Source organism: Lasiosphaeria miniovina, assembly GCF_030549165.1.
Source record: "Lasiosphaeria miniovina strain SMH2392-1A chromosome Unknown B0T26scaffold_7, whole genome shotgun sequence".
Classification (NCBI taxonomy): domain Eukaryota; kingdom Fungi; phylum Ascomycota; class Sordariomycetes; order Sordariales; family Lasiosphaeriaceae; genus Lasiosphaeria; species Lasiosphaeria miniovina.
Window position 1 is genome coordinate 3,571,303 of NW_026848226.1, and position 27,711 is coordinate 3,599,013.

The 27,711-nt window shown below is 54.8% G+C and overlaps 12 protein-coding genes across 12 annotated transcripts; 5 read left to right on the forward strand and 7 right to left on the reverse strand.

The window, feature by feature from the left end:
* Nucleotides 1-283: 283 nt before the first annotated feature.
* B0T26DRAFT_654811 (uncharacterized protein) lies at nt 284-1,912 on the reverse strand (the record flags this gene model as incomplete). Its single annotated transcript, XM_060438577.1, has 4 exons — nt 284-990; nt 1,052-1,568; nt 1,633-1,660; nt 1,725-1,912. 4 exons carry the CDS (start codon nt 1,910-1,912, stop codon nt 284-286), a joined length of 1,440 nt encoding a protein of 479 aa, XP_060292038.1.
* Nucleotides 1,913-3,009: 1,097 nt separating this feature from the next.
* On the reverse strand, nt 3,010-3,444 carry B0T26DRAFT_655430 (uncharacterized protein; the record flags this gene model as incomplete). The annotated part of the gene is made up of 4 exons (XM_060438626.1): nt 3,010-3,036; nt 3,108-3,189; nt 3,255-3,286; nt 3,349-3,444. 4 exons carry the CDS (start codon nt 3,442-3,444, stop codon nt 3,010-3,012), a joined length of 237 nt encoding a protein of 78 aa, XP_060292039.1.
* A 364-nt stretch (nt 3,445-3,808) lies between these two features.
* B0T26DRAFT_680544 (Prefoldin subunit-domain-containing protein) lies at nt 3,809-4,431 on the forward strand (the record flags this gene model as incomplete). The annotated part of the gene is made up of 4 exons (XM_060440501.1): nt 3,809-3,823; nt 3,893-4,024; nt 4,098-4,165; nt 4,239-4,431. The coding sequence occupies 4 exons, from the start codon at nt 3,809-3,811 to the stop codon at nt 4,429-4,431; spliced, it is 408 nt and encodes a 135-aa protein (XP_060292040.1).
* Nucleotides 4,432-6,128: 1,697 nt separating this feature from the next.
* B0T26DRAFT_480642 (major facilitator superfamily domain-containing protein) lies at nt 6,129-8,810 on the forward strand. Its single transcript, XM_060435268.1, has 6 exons — nt 6,129-6,598; nt 6,653-7,012; nt 7,073-7,084; nt 7,144-7,388; nt 7,449-8,134; nt 8,194-8,810. The coding sequence occupies exons 1-6, from the start codon at nt 6,325-6,327 to the stop codon at nt 8,633-8,635; spliced, it is 2,019 nt and encodes a 672-aa protein (XP_060292041.1). The 5' UTR covers nt 6,129-6,324; the 3' UTR covers nt 8,636-8,810.
* A 1,158-nt stretch (nt 8,811-9,968) lies between these two features.
* B0T26DRAFT_480949 (uncharacterized protein) lies at nt 9,969-11,107 on the forward strand. Its single transcript, XM_060435269.1, has one exon. It carries the CDS (start codon nt 10,218-10,220, stop codon nt 10,836-10,838), a length of 621 nt encoding a protein of 206 aa, XP_060292042.1. The 5' UTR covers nt 9,969-10,217; the 3' UTR covers nt 10,839-11,107.
* Nucleotides 11,108-11,416: 309 nt separating this feature from the next.
* B0T26DRAFT_756363 (exocyst complex component Sec6-domain-containing protein) lies at nt 11,417-13,672 on the reverse strand (the record flags this gene model as incomplete). The annotated part of the gene is made up of 1 exon (XM_060446082.1): nt 11,417-13,672. The coding sequence occupies one exon, from the start codon at nt 13,670-13,672 to the stop codon at nt 11,417-11,419; it is 2,256 nt and encodes a 751-aa protein (XP_060292043.1).
* A 1,375-nt stretch (nt 13,673-15,047) lies between these two features.
* Nucleotides 15,048-15,437, reverse strand: B0T26DRAFT_655915 (uncharacterized protein; the record flags this gene model as incomplete). The annotated part of the gene is made up of 2 exons (XM_060438671.1): nt 15,048-15,076; nt 15,215-15,437. The coding sequence occupies 2 exons, from the start codon at nt 15,435-15,437 to the stop codon at nt 15,048-15,050; spliced, it is 252 nt and encodes an 83-aa protein (XP_060292044.1).
* Nucleotides 15,438-16,484: 1,047 nt separating this feature from the next.
* B0T26DRAFT_655200 (uncharacterized protein) lies at nt 16,485-18,073 on the reverse strand (the record flags this gene model as incomplete). Its single annotated transcript, XM_060438607.1, has 2 exons — nt 16,485-17,745; nt 17,817-18,073. 2 exons carry the CDS (start codon nt 18,071-18,073, stop codon nt 16,485-16,487), a joined length of 1,518 nt encoding a protein of 505 aa, XP_060292045.1.
* An 819-nt stretch (nt 18,074-18,892) lies between these two features.
* B0T26DRAFT_756366 (mitochondrial resolvase Ydc2) lies at nt 18,893-20,044 on the forward strand (the record flags this gene model as incomplete). Its single annotated transcript, XM_060446083.1, has 1 exon — nt 18,893-20,044. The coding sequence occupies one exon, from the start codon at nt 18,893-18,895 to the stop codon at nt 20,042-20,044; it is 1,152 nt and encodes a 383-aa protein (XP_060292046.1).
* A 290-nt stretch (nt 20,045-20,334) lies between these two features.
* B0T26DRAFT_744039 (P-loop containing nucleoside triphosphate hydrolase protein) lies at nt 20,335-22,033 on the reverse strand (the record flags this gene model as incomplete). Its single annotated transcript, XM_060444348.1, has 4 exons — nt 20,335-21,591; nt 21,648-21,682; nt 21,771-21,889; nt 21,957-22,033. The coding sequence occupies 4 exons, from the start codon at nt 22,031-22,033 to the stop codon at nt 20,335-20,337; spliced, it is 1,488 nt and encodes a 495-aa protein (XP_060292047.1).
* Nucleotides 22,034-22,787: 754 nt separating this feature from the next.
* Nucleotides 22,788-23,867, reverse strand: B0T26DRAFT_728702 (uncharacterized protein). Its single transcript, XM_060442917.1, has one exon. It carries the CDS (start codon nt 23,736-23,738, stop codon nt 23,355-23,357), a length of 384 nt encoding a protein of 127 aa, XP_060292048.1. The 5' UTR covers nt 23,739-23,867; the 3' UTR covers nt 22,788-23,354.
* An 836-nt stretch (nt 23,868-24,703) lies between these two features.
* Nucleotides 24,704-27,685, forward strand: B0T26DRAFT_654757 (RAM signaling pathway protein; the record flags this gene model as incomplete). The annotated part of the gene is made up of 3 exons (XM_060438572.1): nt 24,704-25,044; nt 25,110-25,221; nt 25,286-27,685. The coding sequence occupies 3 exons, from the start codon at nt 24,704-24,706 to the stop codon at nt 27,683-27,685; spliced, it is 2,853 nt and encodes a 950-aa protein (XP_060292049.1).
* Nucleotides 27,686-27,711: the final 26 nt, after the last annotated feature.

Genomic DNA, 27,711 nt, shown 5'->3' on the forward strand with positions numbered 1-27,711 from the left:
CGCTCGTGTTGCTTCCAGTCATTCAGGGCTGATCAAAGCGTTCGGCAGGTGGTCTTCCATCTGCCATGTTTCATCGTTCTAAGTGTACATTATTCTCGAGTTTTTTGTGTATCCCTACCGAATGTGAGAGATCCGCTCATTGGCAGATTCTTTTTTTCAGTAAAACGCCATGATTGCCGCATGATGGCTGAATGATGACAAGCCAACAGTAGACGCAAAAGATCGAAAAAGGAAGCGACGGTGCTCCCCGGACCATGTTGCCTGCTTCTTCGGCGAGAGGGAATTACTGCGGCTGCTCATCACCGCCACGACGAGGGCGGTTTGGCATGCCACCACGCGGTCCACCACGGCCGCGGCCACGTCCCTCGCCGCGATATCCTCCACGGCCACGATAGCCACCGCGATCGCCGCCGCGGTCACCGCCGCGGCCTCGCCAGCCTCCCTCACGATTACCACGGTTGCGCTGCACCTGATGGAAGCCATCCTGGGGATCCGTCGCGGCAGCAGGGGTTTCGGTTGAGGGCTCGGGATGGTCGTCGGCCCATGACTGGGTTGTGGTAGGTTCGACAGCTGCAGGCGCGACAGAGGGTGCAGTCGGGGCGGCAGGCTCTGCCTGGGTCACGGCGGCGGTTGCGGTTGGACTGGACGCAGCCTCGCTCGCATCTTTGGGCACCTTGACCCACTCCTGCGACATGGTCATATCATTTGCAGCATCCCATTGGCTCTCTCCTGCCGCATTTGCGGCGGTATCACTAACATTAGCATTGCTAGGGGCGCTCGCGCTCGAAGAAACTTCTTGGCCATGGCCATTAGTTAGCGCGGCGTCAGCTGAACCCTCGTCGATCTCGGTCAGGCCAACGTTGGAGACGGTGGGATCTGTCTCGACAAGCTCCTTAGATTCAACCGTCTCCAGCTCAGACGCCTGAGGGGTGCTCTCAGCAGGGTAGACCGGGGTAGCGTTGGCGATAGACAGCTGTTTAACCTGGTCATCTGCAGCACAACGAATTAGCACTCTTCCAAAAGAACCACATTTCTTTGCTGGGGAACTTACAAGTCGTCTCCAGCACTTCTCCGCCGGTGCTGCGGGTCTGTTCCTCGGCACCCTGCACCAACTTCAACATGGTAGCCACGGCATTCTCGTCGCCAGAGTAAAGGTGGAGTAGCACGCCCTCAAGAGCCAGATTCTCGTCGGCAGTGTTATCGATATCCTCAGTACGGCGTGCCGCAGCGAGGCGGAGGAACTGGGAGAGAGTGAGGAGGTTGTTGTTGAGTGTTTCGCTGGCTTCCGCCTTAGCCTTCTGCTCGAGCTCAGAACGAAGCTCGGCCTTCTCCTTCTCAAACTTCTCAGCCAAGACCTTCTCACGGTCGGCCATGCGGGCACGGTTCTCGAGATCAATCTTCTTGTGCTGGGCAAGCTGCTCTTCCAGCTGGAAGAGCTGTCCCTGCAAGGCGGGTTTCTTCTGGTGCGAAGATTTCTGATCGGCATTGATGAGCTTCAAGGTGACAAGGTCATCGAGGGTCTTGCCGGGGTGCTCTGCTATGATGATATCAATTTTCGCCGAATTCGTCTAGAAGATGCTGTTAGTAGGTAATCAAGTGAAGTGGGTTCGGATTCTAGGGCACGAGACTCACAATCTTCTTGGTCACATTGCGGATGCTCCTGCGGGGGGGTTAAATCGTTAGCACAATGACTGAAAGGGGAGGGGAAAATGGTGTCGCCTCACTTTTGAAGTTCGCGGATATATGCGTTGTCCGCAAACTCGTCGTCCTTGTCATTGGCAGCCACTGAGGCAGGCTTGGAGGTCGAGAGAGCGGGGGCAGGGGACTCCGTTCGCTCAACCTTCGACTTCTTCTTCCTGGCCGACTTGGATTCGGTAGGAGCTGGAGGGTTTTGGATGGTAGAAGTAGCCATGTCGAATTGGGTCGGCACGCTTTGGGAAGCTATTTGCGTGTTCAAGGAAGCCGGGGCGAAGCTGTCTGGGGCAGGCAGCCGTGGGGATTTTTGGGGGTTCTTCGGATGCAGTGCTTGTTGGAGAACAAAGATGCAGATGTCTCGAGACGAGAGGGCGCAGCCAAATCAAAAGTTTGTAGAAGGTATGACAGCAGAGGGGATCGAGGTTTGGGTGTGGATTTTTTAGGGTTTGCAGGTGGTTGTGAAAATGGTCAACGTTGTTGTAACGTTGTTGGTGAGTTTGGGTTGACGAGCTGAGGTGGAGTAGGAAATTTTCGAAGTTCTGTGCCCCCCTAGGCGACAGGGCCGCGTGCCTGCCAACCCCGGGTTTTTCAGGCGCCTTAGCACGGGCCAAGGCACCTCGCCTCTCCCGCCTCTCCCGCCTCGTTTGCTCTTTTTGGGGCGGGGCGGGCTGAGAGAAGCCAGCCGAAGCACTAAGAACATTCCGACGAATCATTGACGTAGGTATCGAGCGGTGCGACTCACCCCCCGAGACATTATGCCAAGTTCATGGAATTAGAAGTGTATAGGAGACGCGATATCCGTATTCTTGACTCCATACCGTAGCTCTCACTTTGCTACCTAAGACATCATGAGAGTTACAGGGCACAGTACGTACGATGGAGCAACTGCCTCCAATTGGCGTGCCTCATCAGCCAACAAGGTGTCCCCAACCGCCAAAAATAGCTGACTGCGCTGCCGACCCGCCTCAATTGATGTTCCCTAGGCTTGCTTGCATACCTTCCAGGTAGTGTATGTAAGGTATGTAGAAACAAATGCCCAAGTAAGTTATCTCCAACAAGGCACCGAGGTCAGTTTCCCCATCCTCGGTGGGAATGGCTTGAATGCTCGCTTCTTAATCGCGTGCATAGATGGTTGCCCCTAAGTCTAGGCTCTAGTGCTACCCTTTTACCTGGCAGTATCAGCTCTTCCACCAGTCCTCGATCGACTGTCACTGGTGTTTTACTTGTCTCAAAAGACTTCCCCCGTTTGAGGACGGGGTGGTAGATCTAGCGAGGGTATTTTGTCCTGCCCGGACACATCGGTTCCAGGTCACCTCATCCCTTGAATTTGGCTAGCGAATCCTGAAATAGCAATGCTGCGTGAGTACTATAATGCGGGATCCTGGCCGGGTTTGACGAGTAAGAGCACTTACCGCCGTGACCTTCCTAACGCCCCGGGCTGTGATACCTCGCTCACCCCCTTGCTTGGCCTCGATGGTTGCCTCTTTCATCAGCCTGCACCGTGTCAGTCAGTCTGGGCGGCTAGAAACACGGACGAGGGACATGGGGGGAGTCCTCACGTTTGCATGAATAGCGCGTAGTCCAGGAAGATCTAGGAGAGTAAACAATAAGAAACACGCTCCACCATCGCGAGGAATAGAGATCAATGAGTACCAGCACGTCCACGTTCTTGCTGACGTTGCAGTTTGAGTGAGCCTTAACAATCTTTTTGACTGTCACCCGTGGATAGAGCTTTTGGCCGGGCGCCATTTTAGGCCCCTATGGGTTCGATTTACGGGTTGTGGCGGGACACAGAATACGGTCGGCGTGAAAGGGCGATGAATGAGGCACTTGAGAATAGATTTGACAATTGTTGGCAGGCAATCGCGCTCAAGTGCCTGATGTGAATTGATCCTTGTTCGGTTTGTTGACTTGGGTGTGGGCCAAGGCAAGTGGCCAATCGGGGAAAAGATGGAGCGACCCCACCAAAACCCACCTTGAAGACCCCTGTCACTTTTGCCCGACTAAGCTAATAGGGCGACCGTTTGTGACAGCCGAAACGCCCAAACCGACGACGACTTCCTATTTCCAGCAACGAGCTGACCACCAAGATCAGAAGCACCTTCGATAGAAAATGAATCGGCGCATGGTAAGACTATATGTGTCTCGCATCGCGCGGCCCCTTGATCGAAATCCCTGCTGACGGCCTGCCTAACAGTTGACGAGGGAGGAGGAGGAGGCTGCGGGAGAGGAGATCGAGGTCCGCCGCGAGGACCAGGACAAGATCAACAAATTCAGCCGCCTGCACCAACACGAGCTGTCAATAGAAGAGAAGTTGACCATCAAGAACGTGAGCGCGGTCCCGACACCACCAAGAGCTAGGAGGCAGGATCAAAAGGCCGAGTCGCTGAACCAATTTACAGAAGGAGAAAGAGGAACTCGACGACGTCACCACTGAGCTCGAGCTTGCTGACGAGGACGAGACTGTCCCGTGAGTAATACCCCCACGATTTTTTTATCCTGAAACATAGTGAAAGGAGCTATGGTGCTGAGACCTAGCGTAGATATAAGGTTGGCGACGCCTTCTTCCACGTATCACTACCTCAAGCCCAGGAGATGTTAGGCGTCTCGTCCGCAAAAATAGAAGACGAAATCGCGGTGCTTGAGGACAAACTAGCCGGTATCCGAGATGAGATGAGCGAGCTCAAGGTTGACCTATATGCGAGATTTGGGAAAACAATCAACCTTGAGACGTGATGCCGAAAATGAGCTTCTCTTCCACATTAGAAATCCACGCATGTGAACCGCTGCTGCACGCCTCCTCACCCGCAAACTCGGGACGGTGACACAATGATCAGCCCACTCAGTACGGCTTCGGTACGCGTGCATCTGTATGCGCCTGTTATCCACGATCAAGACTCAACCATCGAGTCCTGTATAGTTATTAGCGAGTTTAGGGACGAATCAAGCCAATATCATTATCTCCGCTACCTTCGGTTGTCTTCCAAATATGCCCATTCGATTGCATTTGATAGCGACAGAAAGAGGGGCCGGCCTGTGAAAGCTTCTCGGGAATGAAAAGAGTGGTACGGTAGCAGCACGCAGGCAGGCTGCAGAGCCTTGCGTATGTGGTCAGCACCCGTTTTTCCCCGACGAAAAGCGAATTTCAACCCAGGCCTATGGCACGTACTCGCAAAGAAGCATCGACCGACTTTTGTTCATTCACACAAGACTCATGTCTCTAGCGAAAGTGCCAGGTTTCTGTGTACAAGCCGGCTTGATCGAGCAGCGGCGGTATTCCGTGCTAATTAACTAGTCAGGGAGTTCTACCTCGCGAGCGGTTGAATGAGGCATCGTTGGTATATGCTATACCTAGGTACCTTACATACCTAGTTATGTCCCTGCACGCATAAGCCTTGACCTTCCCCTTGGAACCGCTGAGTTCGTTGGGAAGGTGTTGACATCATTTTCAAGAAGCTAAGAACACCCAAGTGCTTAGGCAATCCAGGCTTGTATCCAACTTTCCTAGGACATGAAGCCGAGTCTGCGCTGTTAAAGTTTAACGGCTGGTGAGACTGAGCACGCCTGCAATTGTTTCAACTGGCCTGTTTCAGCAGCGCCCTACGAGGTTGAGAAAAAACTGCTTTGATCCAACCGGTAACAATTCCGTTCGCAAGCAACGTCACTGCTGCACTCAAGATTTATAGCCCAGCTAAGAACAAATTTCTTTCCGGGTGTTGCATACTCAATGACACCGCCATCAATGTTCGGATGGGTAGATGGCTTTAATGCCCGACTGACTCGTGATAGACGTTATGGATGCTTGAGACCCGACACATGCATGAGCAAAAGTCAACTACAATTCGAACCCTCTCGGCGGTTCTGCTGTGCAAGTTAAGGGATTACAGTCTCCGAACACTGCGTCTCCTCGCAGTACAGCGTCTCCGGCGAAGCGTCTTTCTCGTCAACGATGTCAGCTCTTCTTGCAAGTCATCTGAGCAGCCCTCAGCTGTTACGCCTAGACTATCGTGCGCCCTAAAACGCCATTTAATTCGGAAACTGGGGCTAAATAATATTCGTCGGATTCGTAGCCCTATGACGGCGCCTCCTGGTCTCTCTTCTCGAGATCATCTTGTACGGCTGCAGCGCAAACGCGCTTGCGCCGTTCAAAGTTAATACAGCCTAGGGGGCCACCATCGTTTTAGTAGCCCGACTTCTTGGTTCGGCTGCGTCGGGCAGCTTGCAAGACAGATCCAATGGCCCGACATTAGCGGACAATGCACTCATGCTAAGGTTCGTAAGGACATTCATAGCCTCCTGCTACCTGTTCGACGCTAACGCCCTCGTTTGGTGTTCCCTGTCCTGAGCGCGCAGGTGCCCCTTCACATGTGGGATGGCCGGTGAACGACTTGCACAGGCGCTGGCGCTTCCCCGGCCGACTCATTGTCAACTGCATATTTGTTTGCCCGGCTCCCATGTTCTTCGTTCGTTCGCTGTAGGCTCATTGGCATTTCCGCGGCGTCCTTTATTCCAGTCTTCGAACCCGAGCCAGCCTTCCCATTCCTTGGGCTTCGCGACGGCGGCTACCCTCATACATCCCTTCATTCGCTCCTCCCTCCCCCTAGACAGTCCGGTGCCCATTCCACCGCCATGGACATTTCACAAACCGGCAACAACGGAAATGACAGCCAGAATAAACCCTCTGTCCCAAACAGACAGCCTGCCATGTCACGACAGTCGGGTATCTCTGTTCGCAGCGAAGACTGGGTCCGGCTTGAACAGTCAAACCCCACAGAGTTAGGAGAGCAGGTGGAGGATGTCCAGCGTCGAGAATCTGCTCAAGATGGGAGGTCAGCCGATCGTGGGGCTATCTCTGCGAGGGAGTCAGTGCAGTCTGCCGAAAATCCCCAATCAGGTTTAAGCCGTGAGTTTGAGGACCTGCTCTCATAGCTTTTAGCCCTCTAATGACGCTTTACAGGTTGCCGAGTCTGCAGCCACATTGTAATTGAAGATGGTGTCAACCAAGACGCCTTCTCGCGGTACGGGGATGAAGCTGCTGGCAATGGGGTGCCCTATAATCACCACTCGTTCAGCGCATCCAGCACTTACCACGAGGATAAGGAAGACATGATCTTGGCCTGGGAGGAGAATGATCCCGAAAACCCGTATAACTGGTCGGGAAGGCGGAAAGCGGGCATTCTGCTCACGACCATGATGCTGATTGTAAACTCCACAATGGGCAGCGCTCTGCCCAGCAACGCACTCCCCTTCATTATGGACGAGTGGGGGATTGTGTCGGAGCAGCAGAAGGTCTTGCCCATATCTGTTTACCTCATCGGTAAGTAGTTGATCCAACACACACTTATGCTTCTTACGTTCACAGCTAACCTTTAATCAGGATACGTCATGGGTGAGCCTTGCCTTTTATCTACGCCGGCTCGGATTCAAGCTGATAGATTGGTGTTGTAGGACCGATTCTGTGGGCTCCTCTCAGCGAGCAATACGGCCGGAAGAAGCTTACCATAGGGACATTCATAATGTTCACCCTGTTCACCCTGGCCTGCGCGTTGGCCCCGGATTGGACCGCGTTTCTCGTCTTCCGGCTCATGACTGGCGTGTTTGCCAGCGCCCCGATTGCCATCGTTCCTGGAATTATTGCCGACACATGCGGTGACCCAAGGACCCGCGGCCGGAGTATGGGGCTCTTTTTTATGGTAGTTCAACTCGTTTCCCAACATATTGAAGAACGGTTTTGACTGGTTTATGTATTACAGATGACTGTGTCTGGGCCTCTCCTCGCTCCCATCATTTCCGGCTATTGCGCGCCCACCATTGGATGGCGATGGGCTTTCTGGATTGGGCTCATGTACGCTGGCGCCACGTTGATTCCGCTAATATTGCTCCCCGAGACGAACGGGCCGGTTCTCCTCCTGCGCAGAGCCAGAGACATTCGTGCTCACGACCCAGCCGCGCGGGTCGTCGCTCCTCACGAGTTGGAAAAGAACAGTCTTACAGACCTCGTCGCCGTCGTGCTCACCCGCCCCGTCCGCATGATCATCTTCGAGTCCATTGTCAACACGAGCTGCGCGTACCTAGCGCTCTGCTACGCCATCTTCTACATGACGTTCGAGGCTTTCCCCATCATCTTCCAGGGCGTGTACGGGCTCTCCCCCGGCGCCTGCGGCCTGACGTACCTCGCCATCCTAGCCGGATGCCTGCTCTCTCTTCCCATATTCTTTGCCTATGACACCATTCTCCGCCGCGCGCAGGACCGTGACGCGCCGTGGACCCGCCACGAAGAGTATCGCCGCCTCCCGCTCGCCTGCATCGGCGGGCCCATGTTTGTGATCTCGCTCTTCTGGCTTGGCTGGACCGCGCGCGAGGACGTGCCCTTCTTCGTCCCCATGCTTGCCGGAATCCCGTTTGGCATTGGGTTCATGTGCATCTTCCAGGCGCTGCTGTAAGTTTTGTCTCATATCAATTCACAGTCCATGATCTGACTGCGATCAACACACACAGAAACTACCTCACAGACGCGTACGAAATCTTCGCCGCCTCGGCCAACGCGGCGGCGTCGTGCTCGCGCTCGCTGCTCGCGACGGTGCTGCCGCTGGCGACGGTGCCCATGTTCACGCGGCTGGGCATCTCGGGCGCCTGCAGCCTGCTGGGCGGTATCAGCCTGCTCATGTGCGCCATCCCGTTCGTGTTCCTGTGGCAGGGCGACCGCATCCGCGCCAACTCAAAGTTCTGCCTCGCCCTGCGCCAGCGCAAGGAGGACATGGCCCGCAGGATCGAGGACCAACGCACCCGCCGCTTCCGCCGCGAGAGCGAGAAGTGGTCTTCCTCGTTGTCGTCGGCCGGCCCTCGCCAGGATGCTGCTGCCACTGCCGCCGATGCTGCTGCTGCTGCTTCGACTTCATCTTCTACCTTTCTTGACGGCGCTGTCGGGCGCCAGCAGTAGCAACAAGCTGCCATCAGAACTGTTTAAGGGGCATTGGTTCTTATCAGCCTACCTATCAATCAGCACAGGGGGCATAACTTCCTACCTCCAACCCACTTTTTTCACCTCGTCAACCATGGAAAAGAAAGCAAGATCTAAAAAAAAATTTAAAAAAAAATATAAAACTGAAATGGGCGTTCCACAGGCATAGTCATTGACCATCATTTGAGAATTCTTTAGATCGTATATACTTCATGGCCGGGCAGCCGATGTGGCTATCCACCTACCCAATCCCCTGTTTGGAAGACGAGAGAGAGAGATATCCACAATTGTATACATAGAGAACCTAGAGATCAAATTGAAACTTTCCTTACAACGTCGCCTGCCTGGCCACAGCCGCTTTATCCTTGTTATCTTGTGTGTATGTGTTTCTTGGCAGTCTGAATAGTAGGTACCTATGCCCCTGTCTAGTCATATCCTGAATACTTGACGTGGTTTTACCTGGAGAGAATAAAGATTATAGCAAACATCCCAGCCAGTAAAAAAAAAGCCTCGCATAGGTGCCGTATTTTTATTAGTAAGATAGACCTCCATGATGTTGTACCCAAGGTCTAAAGGGTTCAAAGAGCGACTGCCTCCGCCTGAAAAAGTACATGCCCAGGGGGAACTCCAAACCACCCAAAGCCATTAATACCTACCTATCTGATATTGTCCTGGGCTAACAAACATCCGCGGGCTGGAGTATACAGTCCACCCGCAGCCACGCCAATGCCATACTCGTATCATATAGACACAAGACACGGAGGCATGACTAAACACACCACAGAACCCTCATGGCACAGACTCATGTATACTGTTAACATAATTTTGCACGTGTGCAGATTGCCTCACAACGGGGAGGAGATCATTAGAAGTTGAGTTTATTATTTTTCCACGCTTGTACATTACATGAATAATATCGAGATCTCAAAATATGACCAACTGTGTGTCTGCCTCCCTCATCGGCAGTTCAGACTATTTATTACCCGGCATCAACTGACTACCCAGCCAGCGAATATATGGCATCAGTCAGTAGTCCCGCGGCAGGCTTGCTTCTGATTCTGCCCCTGTCTTGGTTTCCCAAAGGGGGACCGAGACAAAGTCTTGGATTACCGGTAGGTTTTGGGCTTGGGGTCTCCTGCTGCTGCTGTTGATGGGCAGTTGGCGAGCGGCCGGCAGAGCTGGTTGTGGCGGAGGGTTGCTTGGTGTTGGCGTACTGGGAAAGCCGCGGGACGATGCTGGAGTTGAGGTGCGTCGTCATCTCGGGTTAGCTGATCCCCTCGGAAATCGGCAGTAGGTAGAGACTGAAGAAGTGCTTACTGTGGTGGGGTTTCATGGTGTATCCTTGCGCCGTGATGCTTGGGTGGGGGTTTTTAGTTACTGCGTAGTTGTTTGGTTTGGTGGGGAGTGAAAAGGGGTTATGGTGACTTAAAGGGGCTGGGCTGGGCTGGGCTGGGTGTGGTGAGGCGGGCAATACGAATGAAGAAGAGACAAGAGAAATGGCACACACCACTGCAGGCATCTGTCGGGACTTCTGTGCCGGATCTCAGCGTCAACTTTCAGGATGGTGCTATACCTTCCCGGATCGATGCAGCGCCGCCTGAAGTTTGCAATGATGGTCTGGCGGACGGCTGCGAGATTGGCAATGCTATCACTATTACTATTACTATTACTATTGCTACCCTTGCTGGCACGGCTGTTTTGTGGGAAGACACTATTTGACGAATACCTAGGTGAATGCCCTGGACTTTCCAGTATCTGGGCCAGCGGCTGTGGCTGCGATGGTCGCTCATCTTTGACAATCGTTTGCTTCTGTTGCTGTTGCTTCTGTTCTAGGGGTCCAAGGTTGCGTGTGTTTTTAGGGGGTTTAAATGCGCTAAATCACCGAAGCCTGGCTCTCGCCGCCGGCGGCCTGGGAAGGGATTTCATAGAGCCAGTCGCGGATGGCGGTGGTGCGGTTATTGACTTTGTAGTCGCTGTAACTAATGTGGTTGTTGCGGCCGTCGTGTGTCGTGTCTGCTGTCGGATACCGGGAGGCCGTCCCTTCTGGCGTCTTGATTCCGGCTCATCATGCGTAGGCTGTTTTGTAGCTGTGGCCGGAAGCGTTGGGGGTGAGTTCGCTGGGCAGCCACCTAATTCGGGTACAGGAGCAAGTTCATTGGTGGCCGTTGACAAGAGGTTTTAGGTTCTCTTCAGGGCTGCAGCAGCTCAGCCATAAAGAAATTGGCTGTCATGAGCATTTCCCCTTCCACTCTCTCTGCCCAAGTATACAGCCTCAAATAATCCAACACCTACAACACAGGTCGTGTTCCCATCATGCCCAGCAACCGCCACATCACGGAGCCCGGGCAGTGGGGCATCCGCACAGTACCACCGCCACCACCACCACCCAAGAGACTTGGAGCGTCGAGACAAGTTTTCACATCCTGTGTTTTCCAACCCATCACGGAAAATTGAATTAAAAAAATGAACCGCAAAGACTGAAAGAAAATTACTGTAATAAGGCCTATCACGGCTTACCAAGAATTGCATCGCCATCGATACTTGATCATTGAAGGGCAAGAGAAGATAGACTGAAAGCACCTTCAATGTCGAGTCACATTTCATCAGGTCACAGACAGCGAATTGAGAGTCGAAAAAAAAACCTTACGCAAAGCGCCGTTTCAGACCGAGATCGTATAGACATGAGGCTACATAATTTTCGCTTCTGTTAAAAATCACATCATTGCAAGTCCATGAAGCAGACACATGTGCGTGTTTTTTTCATTTCACCTTGCTCATGACCGTCTCGGGGCCGCGGACGACGTCCATCTGGGCGGCCCTGGCCTTGACGGCGTTGAGCATGCTCCTATCAAAGTCGTCGCGCGACCTGAGCACGGCCTCGACCCAGCTGATCTGCAGGTCCCAGTAGCCGCGCTTGAAGGCCTCGAACACGGCGGGCACCTGCTCCTTCTCGACCGTCAGCAGCTGCAGGAACGGCTCCGTGACGCGCCACGTCTCCTTGATGGAGATGCCCACGCCCGGGTTGGGCAGGTTGCTGAAGTAGCCAAACGCCGTCGACAGGTCGTCAAAGATCTTGTCTTGGAACTTGTCGCTGCGGCGGAACTTGGCGCCCTTGTTGCGCACCGACGACAGGTAGCGGATCAGCAGCTCCTCGGCAAAGATCTCGATGAAGATGTCCAGGAGCGAGTGGTGCAGCACCTGCTTGTAGTCGCTCACGTACTCCTCAAAGGTCGCCACCATGCGCGCCATGGCCGTGCTCGTGTACCACTTGGCCGTGAAGAAGTCAGGCATGACGGTCTTGAAGTCGATGGTGAAGACGAGCTGCGCGAACTTGGTGATGCACCACGTGCTCAGGTCCACGTACCCGTCGCGGATCGCCATGACCTCGCTCTCGGCCCGCTCCATGTACTGCGGCGTGACCATGTCGGTGAATTTCTTCTGGAAGTCCGAGAGGTAGCCCAGCCGGCTCCCGTCCTCGCTGTCGTCGATGCAGGCGATCTGGTCGTTCGCCGTGGCCACCAGCCAGTCCTGCAGGGGCTGGAACCCGTCCAGCTCCACCACCTTGCCCGTCTCGTAGCGCGCCGCCTCGTCCTCGAGCATCTTTTGCCACCCCTGCTGGCGCGTCCTCAGCCTCTGGAACATGGCATCCACCACGCCCTCGACAACGTCGGCCCGCTTCGAGTTGGCCGCAACGTCCAGCTGCTCCCGCAACATCCTCCACAGGTCGACCAAGTTTTTGGTCCGGAAGTAGCCGTATTCGTCCACCTCAAGGTTGCCACCCTCGGCGTTGCGTGCGGCAAAGTCCTTCCTCTCCTGCACAAATATGCGGTCGATCCACTCGTCCAAGAAGCGGATGATGAGGGAGCGGAAGTCGCGCACGAGCTCTGTCTCCCTGTTGTCGATGACGTGCGGCGTGAGCTCGTCCTGCTTGAAGCCGAGCTTGTTCATCTTTCTGTAGTATTTCTCAGGCCAGCTGACAATCTCGAGCGTGTGTGATGACGACGTCTGCGGGTCGTCGATGAGGCGCACGAGAAACGCGTGCATAAGGTCGTGGTACATTGTTGCCCACGTCTTGAAGATCTTCCACTTCTTCGGCATCAGCTGCACCATGCCTAGCCTTACCGTGTTGAGGTCGTTGAAGTACCACTTGAGGCTCTTCTCCAGTTCCTTGGGATCTCCCAGGAACTGCTCCCTGCTTTCGGCGAACTGGCTCTCGCCGACCTGCTTTATGGCGTTGAGGAACTTGTCCTTGTACCCCCTCACCGTCTTTGCGCCGTCCGTGATGCTCTGGAACCGCGTGGCGATCTCCTTGTGGTCCTTCAGTGCCTCCTGGAGCGCCAGGACCCTCTGGTCGCTCTTCTCTTCGGCCTCAATGACCAGCGCGAACCGGACCACAAGACTATTATTGTCGTCGACCACCAGATTGATAAGACTCTGAGCGATCAGGGTGATGTGCTCGTCAAACCACTTGACGGCGCTGTCCAGGCGCTCAAAGTAGTCCTCGAGCGTGGACTGCAGGCTCGGGTCGTCGCCGCGCTGGATCTGCTCGATGGCGTCATCGCGGATGTTGCGCAGCTGCGTCAGCTCGTAGTGGATGGCGAGCAGGTTGGGCATGTTCTCGGCGTCGGCGTCGTCCTGGCGCAGCATCTCGAGCACGCCGTTCAGGCGGTCGCTGAAAATTTCTAGGTTGCGGCGCATGGCCTCGACGGCACCAAAGTTGCGGTGGGCCTGGGACACGAGGTTGATGGTGGCAAAGTCGGTGATCATGTTCTGGGAGCCCGAGCATATCTTGTCGATCTTCATCATCTCCTCCTTGATCTGCTGCACCGTCTTCTGCCCGTCGGCGAGGCCATTCATGCCCGACTGCGTCGTCTCGAGCTGGTCGCGCAGGCCGCTGCGCAGCTGCGAGTCGACGGCCGCCTTCTTGCGCGTGAACTCGGCCTTGAGGGCGGCGATCTTGTCGAGGTCGTCGGGGTGCCGCAGCAGCTCCGCCAGTTTGACGGGCGGCACGTCCATGGCTGGATCTTTTCTCGAGACTGCCTAGGCGGCCGTGTATGTGTGGGTTTCCCTCAGACCATGCCGTGTCGGGGTTGGTCAGCCGATGTGCTATGATATAACCACATTCCCATGCTTGACATGGCACTCGTTCAGTGGAGGTTGAGATGTTGTTTCAGCCCAGTTGCAGCGCATGCTGTAATGAGATTCAGCGGTGCCGGTTCCCCAGCGGGCGCCCAGATATTACGGTCCGTGCGCCAATTCTCCCTAAAGGTTCCGAATGATTACCGTCGTCCAGATACCCGTCTAACATGCCCGTTTTATATCAAAATTAGCGGTTTAAGGTAGCCGAGAAAAGAGTCAAGAGGCAGCTTCGCGACCAGGATAGTGATTACATCCTAGAGTAGGATTCTATTTTGGGGCAGGTGGTAAAGATGGAGCTTGTAGAATATTTAGATCCGTGGATCCTGGGTTCTGGGCGCCACCCCCATATACATGTTTTAAGCCGTAGTCTGCGGCGCGCCTCAATACGTACCCATAACCATGATTAATTATGTTGGGCTGTCTCTTGAAGCACCCACCTAGATACTCTTTCGACCGTGACGGAGATGCGCTAGAAGGGCTGCTCTGACACAGGTACACCAACGGTACTTGTAAGAGACTTGTGCGCTTGGTGTTAAAGCCGCCGAAAGTGGCAGCATGCGCCAGCCAAATTCGGCGGCCAGAACACTGCTTTCTCTGTTTGTGGAGTATTAATGATTGAATTAATAGTATAATGTTATATAAGAAACAATTATCTAACTAGAACAGTGAAATTCTCCAGGTACCCTCCTCGAAGACTTGAGGGCAACATTCCATAACCAACCCACACGTAGGGACCGCTGGATGCGCTTCCAACAGGAGGACTGGCTGCCAATCGGAATGCCTTATGCATGTTTTGTCTGTTCGATATCTTCAAGTCTACACGAATGAGAGATGCAAGCCACAAAGCCCCGTAGGTCCTAGGCCTGCTTATCAAAGTGCTGATCATATGACGACATGAACACCATGGCAGCAATGCTAAAAGCCGCCAGCTCGACCTCTCTGTAGAGCAGACCTGATTCTATAGGCATACAGATAGGAGAGGAAGTTAGTATCACGAATGTAGAGGCGGCTGCCTCCGAGCAGGGCCTGGAAATGCCATAGTCATTGCAGTCACAAAGGGAAACCAAGTCGATGAGTTTATCGGTTATTGTGTCATGTACAGAGCGGCCCTTCCATTCGTTCTCGGCCTCCTTTCCCCCCTAACCTTCTTTCTAATCCTGTTTATCAAAAACACAGACAGACACCATTCTCGCCTGACCCGCCGTCCAAAGACGCAACCAGACCCCCCTTGACCCTCCTGCAAGACGGCAATCTAGGACCGAGGGCGGTAGGTTTGCCAGACTGTCATCACGCCACACGTCAGCATTCAACAAAAAGAATCAACGAGAAAATCCCGCTTGGTACCCCCATCGAATAACCATTCCCTCCCGAAAAGTCCAAGCGAGCAGAAGAGTTGGGAGAGTGTAAAAAAAGACGCACCAGCAATTCCAAACGGGGCCCCGAAGCCGACGATGCAGAACAGCCAGTAGCGCAGGCCGAAGAACCTGGTCTTGGTGTTGAAGGGCACGTTAGAGAGCGGGCCCTCGGGGTAGTGGTAGGGCGACGAGAGCTGGGCGCGCGTCGACTGGAAGCCGCGGCGGGCGACCAGCGAGGCCATGGTCGTCGTCCGGGGAGCCGCGCGGAGAGCGGTACGGGCAAACATCTGTGTTCGGAGGGGTTGGATACGGCTTGGTTAGTCTTTGCAGTTTTCGCTCCTCATCCGCGTCCCCTCCCAACCGGCGACCTCCCCCCACCCCTTCTCTCTCTCAAGTCGTCGTGCCGACCCGACCCGACCCGGCTTTGCTGGCCCGCCAGCTACTCCTCCAGAGAGCTCAATTGCGCGCGAGAGCCAGGTTTTCCAATTGAAGATGATGAACGCAATGCATACCTTGAGAGAGTGGAGATTTGCTTTTGCGGGTGCAACGAGCCGGGGAACGATGTGCGTCTGGTGTGAGAGGTTGCGAGGTTTCTCCTGCAATCCGGAAGCCGTAACGCTAGTAGAGCAGCGACGTCGTTTCGAAGAGCAACAGCTCGAGCTCGGTGGTGTGACTTTTTACGGCTGTGAGCTGTGGTCTGCCGTAGTCAGCTCAGGCGACAGGGATAATCGGGTATCATGGCCTTACGTAATCCCTGCGCGCGGGGTCGCGTTCATTCCTTCCGATACGGAGCCCTTCAGTTCAGTTTACAATCCAATCCCTGAATGTTTGTTGACGTGGCACTTATAAAGGAAAAGAAAATAACAAAGGCACCGGCCAGGAAAGGCATTTGACAGGCATTTCTAGAGAAGGAATAGACCTACCTCTAGGATTCCAAAATAGGAATTCAAATAGCTATTACCTCGTTTAGCGAAAAACCTTTACGGCGAGTCGTAAGATGCTAAGGCCATGTGGATCTTGGAAAGTATCACGCTGACAAACATTCAGGGATTGGATTGTACAGCTCTGCACTATGACAGAGATTCCCGCGAATTCAACATGTTTTACCTCTGTAAGCGGATGAGTTCGGATAATGAACCACGCCCGGCGTCTGATTCTTGTCTGCAAGCTGCTTTGACGCGATATTCACATACAAGTTGTCGCAAATCGACAAAGAGAAGAAATGTGATGCAACAGAGAGATGTCATTAATTCAACAATTCATATTGTGTATGGCCAACATCAAATATCAGATATACATGCTCAAGCGCTTTCCCTGCATTTCCCCTTCCTCTTTTACCTCAGAGTGACCAGCTCCTCCGCGCTCGTCGGGTGGATAGCCACGCAGCTATCGAAGTCGGCCTTTGTCGCGCCCATCTTGATAGCGACTCCAAACCCCTGGAGCATCTCGCCGCTGCCGAGGCCGAGAATATGCAGGCCGACCACCTTCTCCTCCGGGCCGGCACAGATGAGCTTGTAGGCCGTCGGGCCCTTCTGGTTGGGGTCCATCATGGCGTAGTACATGGCGGTGAAGTTTGTCTTGTAAATCTTGAGGTTCTCGCGGCCGTACTTCTCGACGGCCTGCGGTTCTGTGAGCCCGATGGAGCCGACCTCGGGGTGCGCAAACACGACCGACGGGATGTTGGTGTAGTCGACGCGCGCCGTCTTGAACTCGGCGGGTCCGAACAGCCGCGCGGCCAGCTTGCGGCCCGCTGCGAGGGCAACCGGCGTCAGCTCGACCTCGCCCGACACGTCGCCGAGCGCGTAGATGTTCTCGACGCTCGTGTTCTGGTACTGGTCCACCACGACGTGGCCCTTCTCGTTGAGCTTCACGCCGGCCTCCTCGAGCCCGATGCCGCTCGTCGCCGGAGTGCGCCCAATCGCCCATATTAGGTGGTCAACATCCGCCACGGAGCCCTCGCCCTTCGCCCCCTTGTAGTGCACCGTCAGCTTGCCCGACGCCTCGTCCTTCAGAACCTGGTCCAGATTGGTGCTCCTGTGGACCTTGACGCCCAGCCGCTCGTACTCGTTGGTCACGGTCTCCTGGATCATGGGGTCGAAGCTGCGCAGGAAGGTGTTGTACCGGATGAACAGGTGTGTCTCGACGCCTAGCGCATTGAACATGCCGGCAAACTCGACGGCGATGTAGCCCGCGCCCACCAGCACCACCTTCTTGGGCAGTGTGTCGATGTCGAAGAAGCCATCGCTGTTAGTGCCAAAGTCGGCGCCGGGAATCGCAGGCGGGGCCGTGGGGTTTCCGCCGACGGCCACCACGATTTTCTTGGCGTTGACGACCTCCTTGGTGCCATCGTCTAGTGTCACCTCGACCTGGTTGCGGGACAGCAGCTTCGCCCATCCGTGTACGTACTCGACCTTGTCGTTGGCCAGGTTGCGCTCGTAGATGCCGTTCAGCCGCTTGATGTAGGCATCTCTCTTGTGCTTGAAGGTGGACCAGTCGAACGGCGCCGTCTCCTGGAGGCTGAAGCCGTAGTCTTTGGCTTGGTGAACTGTCTCGGCAATGAATGCGGCGTTGAAGGTCACCTTCTTGGGTACACATCTGTAAAACAGGGACTGTCAGCGCCCGCCTTGACTCTATAAGCCGGATAGTGGGTTCGCCAGTTTACTTACCCAACATTGACGCATGTGCCTCCTAACCGCTTGCCCTCTATAATCATGGCCTTGGTTCCATACCGGGAGCTCGCGGCACGAGCAGCCCCGAGGCCTCCGCTACCGCCCCCGATCACAAGGAAATCGATCTCCTTGGAAATGGGAGCCATGGCGAGCGAAGTTGCTGAGAAGTGTCTGGATAGTGTCGTAATTCGACTGGCAGCAGTTCTTGACGAGAGCACAGGGCGTCTAGTAAGAATGGAAGAAAGGGCTTGCATGGACAGAAGTCGGGAGGTGGGCGATAGGGGAGCTCGAACAAGAACGCACCGCGGGGTATGAGGGGTCAACTGCTTATTTATAGGTATATAGAAGCCAAAGGTTGGACGACAAATACCTTGCATATGCGCCGTCTCGAGACTGGGTTAGGTGGGTGGGCTGGGCTGTGGGCTGCGGGCTGGTTGACAAATTCCGAACGCTGTTTGCGACAGCGCAGAGTCAAAGGTTCCCTCAGTTGTAGCTAATAGTTGCTGACAGACGGCCAGCTTTACCACTAACCGATACGGATTACAGTAGTGTACTAAAGCGAGGAAAATTCCAAATTGTCGCTTGCACATTGACTCTCCATGCCTAGATGGATTCTGGGCCCTCGCTTCTTCTATCCACCTTACTTGCTAGAACCCAGCCAAGCCGTGGACATGTCGGGTTTGCTTACTATTTTCACGCAGAGGAATGCCGACTGGGGAAGCAGAACCGACGCTGTCCCAACGCGCTGAACTAAGCAACCCGCGGCCCGCAGCAGCCTGCGTCATTGCAGGGATAGATGTTGACAAATTGGGTGCGAGCTACCATTGGCTGGAGATGTTTAATCTTCCCATTGGCTGGATCTTTCTCAGATTTGATGGCGTCGCAACGATCGGTTCACGTGGAGGGAACCTTTTCTCGACCTCGATGCCAGACAAGCACGGGGATCGGGTCAAGTATCAACGCGAGGTGACAGCGGACCAATACTCTTTGGGAGTTGGTTAATCAAAAAGTCGAACTATTTAGGGGACAACAACGACAAAAAAAACAGAAAATAGAGACAGGAGGGAGGAAAAATGGTCTTGGTCAGAAAACCACCACAGCTACAATTAAAGGCACTAAGATCGACAGCTGTAGAATCCGGCCTGCCAGTCGGGGGGATCAAGAGCGAATTGGTTCTCCGGCTGCGAGACGCAGCCAGGAAATTCACGCCTGTGCCGGCGAACGCGCGCATCCTTAGCATCGACCTGGGCATCAAGAACTTTGCCTATAGCCTCATCACATGGACCAAACTCTCCACACAAAGACACAGCGAGACACCGCAGTGGCCCGGCCGGCTCAAGGTCTTGGTCCACGAATGGAAGGTCGTGGACCTCGCCCAGGAGGCCGAGGCCCAGGCGTTGGCCGCGACCGGAACCACGCAGGCGGCCGTCTTCGACCCGGAGTCGTTGTCGAAACTGGCGCTGAAGCTGGTCAACGACCGGCTGCTGCCGCTGCAGCCAACGCACGTGCTGATCGAGCGGCAGCGCAACCGCAGCAGCGGGTCCGCGGCCGTCACCGAGTGGACGCTGCGCGTGAACAGTCTCGAGTCCATACTGTACGGCATCCTGGTGACGCAGCAGCAGCAGCAGCGAGGCGACGGCGCCGGCGCCTTTGACGCAGGCGCCATCATTCCCATTCTGTCGCATCGAGTCGGGTCTTATCTGGACCGCGAGCTTGACGCCGAGGCCGCCGTCGAGCCCGACTCCCTGCCGGAAAAGAGCGTGAATATCAAGAAGCGCAAGATGAGCATCCTGCAAGACTGGATCCGTGCGGGGGTGGTTGAGCCGACGACCGAGGACGTCCGGCAGCAGATGTCCAAGGCCGTGCTGGGGAAGCCCGATAAGCCGAAGCGAATAGGAGCCAAGCACAAGGCCGAAATTGGGGCTTCCGAGTCGCCTTCTGCACAAGAAGGCGCCAAACCGCCCAAGGCACAGAAGCTGGACGACCTGTCCGACAGCCTGACGCAGGGGATCGTGTGGCTCATGTGGCAGCGGAACTTTGAAGAAAGGATCAAGGAGGAGCCATGGCTAACCTCCGAAGGACCTCCCTTTGAACCGGATGTTGAAGATTTGAGCGTTGATGACCAAAAGAAAGAAAAAAACAGAAAGAAAGCAGCGATAAACTCGGCAACTGCGAAACGGACCAAAAAGAAACCGAAGCCAGTGCCGCCAAAGGACGAATTGTAGCGTTCGCCCATGCGCATCGAACATGTTCCGATTACATATCGTATACCCGCTACGTCGCTACCTGTTGTCGGTGTACGTTGGCCTTTGGCAGCTTACCGTGGCGCAGCAGCCTGGTAACGCTCTGGGAGGCTTATACCATGCACAAGACACCTGAAACTTGTTGGCGACCTCTAGCCTGTAGCATCATCATTTGTAAAATAACAATAACTCGCATTTCCGGGTATCATAATGCCTAAATCTCAATGGACCTGAAAGAATGAAGGAGAAACACCACATCTCCAACGAGTCCTTTACTCGCTCCAGTGGTACTCGTCGTATCTGCCCTCCTCCCTCTGTGTGCTGACCCACTCCTCGCTGGCCAGGCCTTTCGTCATCCTTCTCTTGAGGTCGTGCGGGTCCTTGTGCCAGTCGCACGCATAGTCGCACTCGGGGACCTGCGTCTCGCCAAAATAGGCACAGACAGCAGCGTGGCGGCAGGAGCTGGTGTTCTCGCAGTAGGCGACGAGCTTGTTTAGGCTCTGAAGCCTCGCCCGCCCGTTAGCACTGATGGGGGCTCCGCTCCCGTCCTTGCCGCCAGCGTCCCGCGTCACCAGGTTGCAGACGCGATCGCGGTCCTCGCGGCTGTAGTACAGGAAGCAGTAGCTAGCATTGCCGTCGCGGCCGGCGCGCCCCGCCTCTTGGTAATATCCCTCAAACGACTTGGGCAGGCGCCAGTGCACGACGAAGCGGACGTTGTCCTTATCGATGCCCATGCCGAAAGCCGTCGTAGCCACGATGATGGCGTAGCCAGGATTCCCGGCAATCCACTGAGCCAGTGTCTCCTCCTTGGCCTCTCGAGACAACTTGGCGTGGAAGGGGCGGGCGCCAATGCCGTCATTGCGTAGAGCCGCGGCCAAGGACTCGCACTCATCGCGCGAGATGGTGTAGATGATGCCGGGTACATTATCGACGCGGTCTCCAGCGGCTTCAAGCTCCGCCCGCCGTTCGTTGGCCGTTCGTCGCGCGTACACGTTCTGTAGCCATGTCACGAAGTCGTCGTACCGATCGTTGGCCTCGTCGCTGGTGAAGCGCACCTCGAGGTGAAGATTGGGTCGGTGTGCCGTCGTGGTAAAGGTCTTGAGCCGGCTGCCGCCGCCGCCGCCGCCGCCGCCGCCCCGGTTGAGCTGCCCCAGCCCCAGCGTCGAGAGCACATCCTGCCGCACCAGCTCGTTGGCTGTCGCCGTCAGGCACATGATGGGCACGTCTGGGAACGTCTCGCGGAACCATGACAGCCGCTTGAAGTCCTTCCGGAAGTCGTGACCCCACTCCGATATGCAGTGTGCCTCGTCGACGGCAATGCGCGCCAGCTCTTGCTGCTCGTGTACCAGCTTCAGCCGCTTACGGAAGTGCTCGCCTGAGCATAGCTCGGGGGTCACGTACAGCAGCCGCGTCAGGGGATGGCCCGTAGCCAGGTCCTGGTAGATATAGTCCCGCTCGGCCATGGGCGTGTTGCTGTTCAGCGTGCGTGCATCTACGTTGGCAGCACGAAGTGCCTCTACTTGGTTCATCTAATGTAGCTATTAGGCAATATCCCGAGGTGGTCTCTCGGGAGGCAGAGGCTTACCATGAGGCTCAGAAGCGGAGATATGACAATTGTGACTATAAGCCTCGCCTTTAGTTTCATTCTCTGGTCAAAATAACAGGAGATGATATAGTTTACAGTTTACAGTCACGAACTCTGACTTACTTCCGCGATCAACCACAGCCGGGAGTTGGAAGCAAAGACTCTTTCCAAACGAAGTCGCTGCCTGGACAAAAACATCGTAGCCTTCAAGCGCGGCGAGTATGATCTCGCGCTGAAATGGTCTGCCAAGCTCAAAATATCAGCAACCACAGCTATGAGAAAAATATAGGCCCAGGGAGCATGCCATACCTAAATGATTCCTTGTTGAACTGCCGGCGCAGAGTGAAGTCGATGTCCAGGAACAAGTTGGACCTCACCAGAGACATCGTTGTTGCTCTCCGACCCGCAGCGTCTTGTCTTCAGGGGCGGGATCATCCAAAAGGGAAGTGGCGCTCAGTCACAATCAAGGGAAAACAAGTCAAAGACGCAATTCATCATATCCATTTGTTGTGGTGGCATGTTCGGACTCGACTGGTGCAGGTGCAAAGTTGACCAGAAAAGAAACTTGGCAGGCTGAAGCCGGGCCTTCCATCCATTGGGTTGGCAGCTGGAGTGCGCATGAGCGACCGGTATCAGCCCCCGCATTTTGCAGCTGTTAGTGGACAACGACGCAATATCCATCCCCACCGTTGAAACATCCTGCCCTGGATGGAACCTACGCAAAGAATGAGACTTGTGTTCAAGAATAACTCTGCTAGTAGTTGTGCCCTTACATTTATGACAGAAACTGAGTTATCTGAAATAGCACACAAGGCAAAGACCGCAAACTTTATCAAGCTACTGAAGCACCTTGTGTAGTCCAATCCATGAATGATTATTGGCATGAGAAGCAAGGAACATCTAGAGATTGGACTAGAACCTTTATATCTCCCTAGATGATATATCATTGTCCAAATTGATCATCTACACAAACAGCTTACCGCATTGGACATAGAACGTTTATTACCGCTTCTCGACCAGGAGGAGGTTCAAAAACGAGACCGGGTCTTTCTTTTTTTATACTCCGTACACGGTAGTCTGCTTCACCACCCGTGTCGGGTCGACTCCCTGTCGTAGTCGGCGCAAACAAGGGTCAAGGGTTTCGTTTCAGGACCCGGATGCCTGAACCCTGGTGCCAAGAAAGGGGGCTTCCAGAAACTTGTGGTGTGCCTGGTTGGCTGACTGGGAACCTTGGAAGAGAGATACAGACTTCAATGCGGTATCGGGTTCTTCTTGAGGGGTTTTGAGGCTTAATATTAACTGGCTACATACTATGTAAAGCATGAAAACCGATGCTAGCTGCTCAAGTAGGTATTTGTCCTTTGATTTATACGGATATCCGTGCAATGATTCAGTCTTGAGCTCTTTGTCAAATATTGCAAACAACGGGAATTCAATGGTCAAGTAATCAACTCGCCTCCTGCCATGCTTACCGTCGTGAGTAAGGCACCCCCATACCTAGCTAGGTGCCGTAGGGATCGAGACAATGGCGAAAGACAAGAACGCTATAACGTGTCTCTTGAAGATCCAGAGAAACCTCTTATCCTGACGTGGACCGACTTAACACAAAACAACAGGAAGACAAAGCAACGGACTAAGCAACGGAACGGATGGAGGGGAACCTGGAAATTATCGGGCAGGCCCGTAGACTAACTGCGCATAGAAATGCTAACACACTTGACAGAGGCAATCTGATTGCGCCGCAATTCTCGCTCCTGGCCTGCAGCTGCGAGCAAAGCTATTTATTTTCGGCGGCAAACTTTGAATCCTCCTCCTACAATCGGATGACACGGCAGAGTTTGAACTTTGGGTGGTTGCGGCTCGTCCGTCCCTCCGGAAGAGACGGGCTGGGGATATTTGAGGCTCTAGATGGCAACTTAATCGAGTGTCGTATCCCGGCCTCCCAACACCGACTTGAACAGCGAGCGGGATGATAGATTGAAACGGCGCGGGCTGCAGCAATTTGGAAATTGTCGGTTGGAACTTGGAGAAAGCCGCCGCGATCAAGAGACCGAAACCGACATCAATTATTCCTGCAACCTTACTCCACATTTAGCGACGGCTAGAATGATTCTAGGTTATTGACTGCTGGGAGTTGGCTGCTGGAGAGGCTGAGTGTAGGGCGGATTCATGGGAGTTCCGCGCGCCGCTCCATGAGAATGTTGAACTCCACGTGCTTTGAAGAAGCGCATGCAACAGTAAAGTGAGGCTTCCGGCAGCTGTGGCCGTAGCTGTGACGTGCGCCCTCCGCTGCCCCTCGAGTGCCCCTTGCAGCACAGCGAGTTCTGCGGCGCGCTAAGCCGTCAAGGGTCGTTTTGTGTGGTGTGGTTACATGCACACCCTAGGCACCGCGCCGGACAACATAGTGCGGCCAATCAGATGACGAGCTACCCTGGACTTGCCTTTGGGCTGATGAGACGGCTAGCCGTGCCTTCTGTAGGCTCGACCCTCTTCTGTGCCAGCACTCGCACCCCCAGCTGTGCCTCTCTACGGATACGCTAACCCCTATCTTGGGCTTTCGCTACCTGAGATGCACCCGAGACGGAACCGCAGTCAGACCCAAATGGAAACCTGAAGGAATTTTTGATCCCTTGCTCACTGCTCCGCCGTCCCTGCTCTCGACACCATTGCCGTCGCCGTCGCCGTCGCCGTCGATCGTCTCCATCGAGCGCGTTCCAACGCCCACGAGGGGGCCTCCTGTCATTCGCAAACGCACCTGCCTGTTTGCCTCTCGCACTTACCGCCCTCGACACGCCCTCGTCTCCGTTGCCCACGCCGCGATTGGGCCCGCAATGATATCGTCCCTCGATCCCTAGTCACGACGCTGCCAATTGGCCAAAGAACAACCTCCCCCCAACCGACTCCTTTCGACAGCCGCCCAGACTCTCCTCAACAAAATCGGAATAAACAGCCCCTGGGGCGCGACTTTTCTTGCGTGTTCTGGCATATATTTCGCGGGCCGCTGCTTGAATTGACGACTAGAGGTGTGGTAGTCTTTGGGAGCGGGCTTCATGGCTATGGAACGAGCCCCTCGGGGCTTGCCCGACAACCCAGCCCAAGCACGACGGGCTCTCGCGGCCGCTGCCCTAGCGAATCCTCCAGCTCCGCCCCCGATGCCTAGCCTGCGAGATGTGCCCTCTAACTCGAATCTATCGGCGTCGGCACCTCTCTCCTCTAGCCAGGTTATCGCTCTGGCGAGGGAGGCAATGAAAGTCGCTCACGACAATGAAGCAAAAGCCGCCGAGGCGAGCGGAGTCAGCAACAGCCTCAAGCCTGGTCTCACTATTGACTTGAGTAGGAAGAAGATCCTGAAGCTGCCCGACGAAATCGTCGACGTAATTAAGGATGAATTAGAGCGGTAGGGTCTATAAACTATCCCTCCCTCTCTTGGACTATTTATCTAATGCTCTACTTGCCCGTCAGGCTTGCGCTGTCGCACAACTATTTGCAGACATTCCCAACCAGGTTCGCTGAGTGCACCTCGATCCGGTACCTCAACGTCAGACAGAACAGGATAAAGGAATTTCCCCTTGCTGTGAGTGCTGCCTCAGCCCCATGACATCCCCGGCAACACCAGGCTGACTGTGTTTTTCTGTTAGCTGTGCAATCTCAAATCACTTGAAATCCTGGATCTGGGGCGGAACTTGCTGCAGACTCTTCCGCCAGAGATCGTCAAGCTGTCATCTTTGAAGGTGTTTTCGATACCAAAGAACCAGATCTCTGAACTCCCCCTTTGCTTAGCAGACATGCCGTCGTTGTCCGTTATTAAATTAGAAGGCAACCCGCTCGTGTTTCCTCCACCCGAAGTTCTGCAGGTGCAGGCTGCAACTATACAAAACGATGTCTTGAAGGAGTTCGAAATGACAGAAGTTTCCATAACGACACATATAAAAAAATTTCTGAAGCAAAAGGCTCTCAGCCTCAATGGGCGAGCGGACGCTGACTCGCCGGGCGAGGAGCCCGCAGAAGGCACCGAAACCCCACGGCCTACCATCAAGCGCGTTTTCAGTGGGCGATTCCCTATCCGGGTCAACGGGAACGACGTTCACGACCTCCGGTCGCCCGCACTCCCTCGGGCCCCGCCAATTCCAACACGGTCTCACTACCGGGGTCTCTCGCAGCAGAACACAGCGCAACGCAGACCAGGCGTCATGCCACTCACCATTGGTAACCCCAACGAGCGTGTTCGCAGCAATTCTGAAACAACGATCCAGACTTCAAGCCGAGATCGGGCCGAGAGCAGATCGAGGCGTATGGGCATTGTCTCCAAGAAACCCTCAGAACTCAGCACGCTCGATGAGACAGAGGCCAACAACCGCTTTAGCCATTACCGCGGCCTGAGTCATGGGTCGGCGATGCAGGGGAGCGGAACTCATATGCAAGTCAAAAGCCCGAATCCGGCAAGCCCGGCCGATGCATCTTCGCACCGGCCCGTCTATTTCCGCCGGCTCTCTATCCTTCCGGAACGCAGGCCCGAGTCAAAGGTTGTGGATCCGATAATAGAAGCCGCCAAGGGAATCATTTACTCCATCTTTCAGATCCATCCGATGATCCAAATGCTTATGAGTCTTGCCGACGACGGCACCGCACGGCGCTCGAACCTGGAAATCGTCTTCTACAACACCAATGCGCACGTCGAGCAATTGGAAATTGAAATCCAAAAGCATGACCCAGTCGACGAGTACGGTACAAGAGAGAACGAAAATGTCCAGAGAGCGTGCATCACACTGGTCAATGCTTACACCCACGTGTGCGCTCTATTAATGAGCAATGTTGATCTCTTCCTCGATAATGGCGACCCACGGTATATTCGTACCCTACTGACCCAGCTTTATAATAGTATTATGGAGCTGCGTGTCACATGCTCCCAAGTCCCTTCGGACAACACCCTACGTCGCGGCCCCTCTCGGTCTGATCTTGGAGACACTTTGCGCCCCCTATCCCGGGAAAATTCGGCTACTCCAATTGCCGATCGCGTCACCGCGAATGGCAGGTCTCGCAACGGCACCCTGGTGTATAACCCGAGCAATCTGCGCGTTGCCACCGACGTTCCCATGTCATACATCAACGGGACTGGTAGGACGGTAGCGATAAGTGCTGCCACACCACGGTCTGGAGACTCGTTCATATCGTCCAGCACGTCTGGCGGCCGCGGATTGTCGGCCGACTTTACTGAGGAAGATGCCGTATTCGAGAGGATATTCTTGTCCCTTCAAAAGTCGACAGATCTCGCTATGCGTGTTCTGCCGTCCTTGAATGCACAACTTAATGCATACATGCGCAACGCCATGGCTCAGAGAGCATCTGACCATGTTGTACAGTGTTGGAAAGCTCTAATGTTTAAGTGCGCATCCTTTATCCAGCAGACCGAGCTCTTGAAGGGGAAACTGTCGTCGATCAAGCTTAAGGAGCCCGGCATCCGCACCCAGGCGTCCTTCTGGATACTTTGCCACAATTTCGTCGAGGCATATTACGTGCTCGTCGGGAAGATGAAGCAGCTCCAGAAGGACATCATGCTCCCGCCCGATATCAAGATGAGGCTGCACACCATCCAACAGAGCCTGAAGGAGACTGCCGCTCTTATGCATTCGTCGCCCTGGGCTTACTATGCCGGCCAGGCTGGCTTGGACGTCATGATTTCAAGCCCCTACAGTACCCAATCCAATACGCCTGTACCTCTCCCCATGACACCACAGAGTGCGGCTTTGGGTCCCGCCGTGCAGGCAACTGTCCCGTCGACACCGCAGAGCGCTTCCTTCGCCGCCGCGTTCACGGGCAACGTTTTCGAAAGAGCCGATGCCCTGATCTCGATGGGTGGGATCTCAATGTCGCGGACTGGAACTATGAATTCGACGTCGACGGCGAGTCTAAATTCTATGAGCAGCACTATTTCTTCGCAAGACGGCATCCTCACGCCTTCTTCGGCTCTTAGCCCTGGCCCAGGCCCGCTCGGTTCTCTACCTCTCCGGGTCAACTATGGGGGCAAAGTTGGCTCCTAGGTGAGGGCCTTCTAGATAAAGGACCC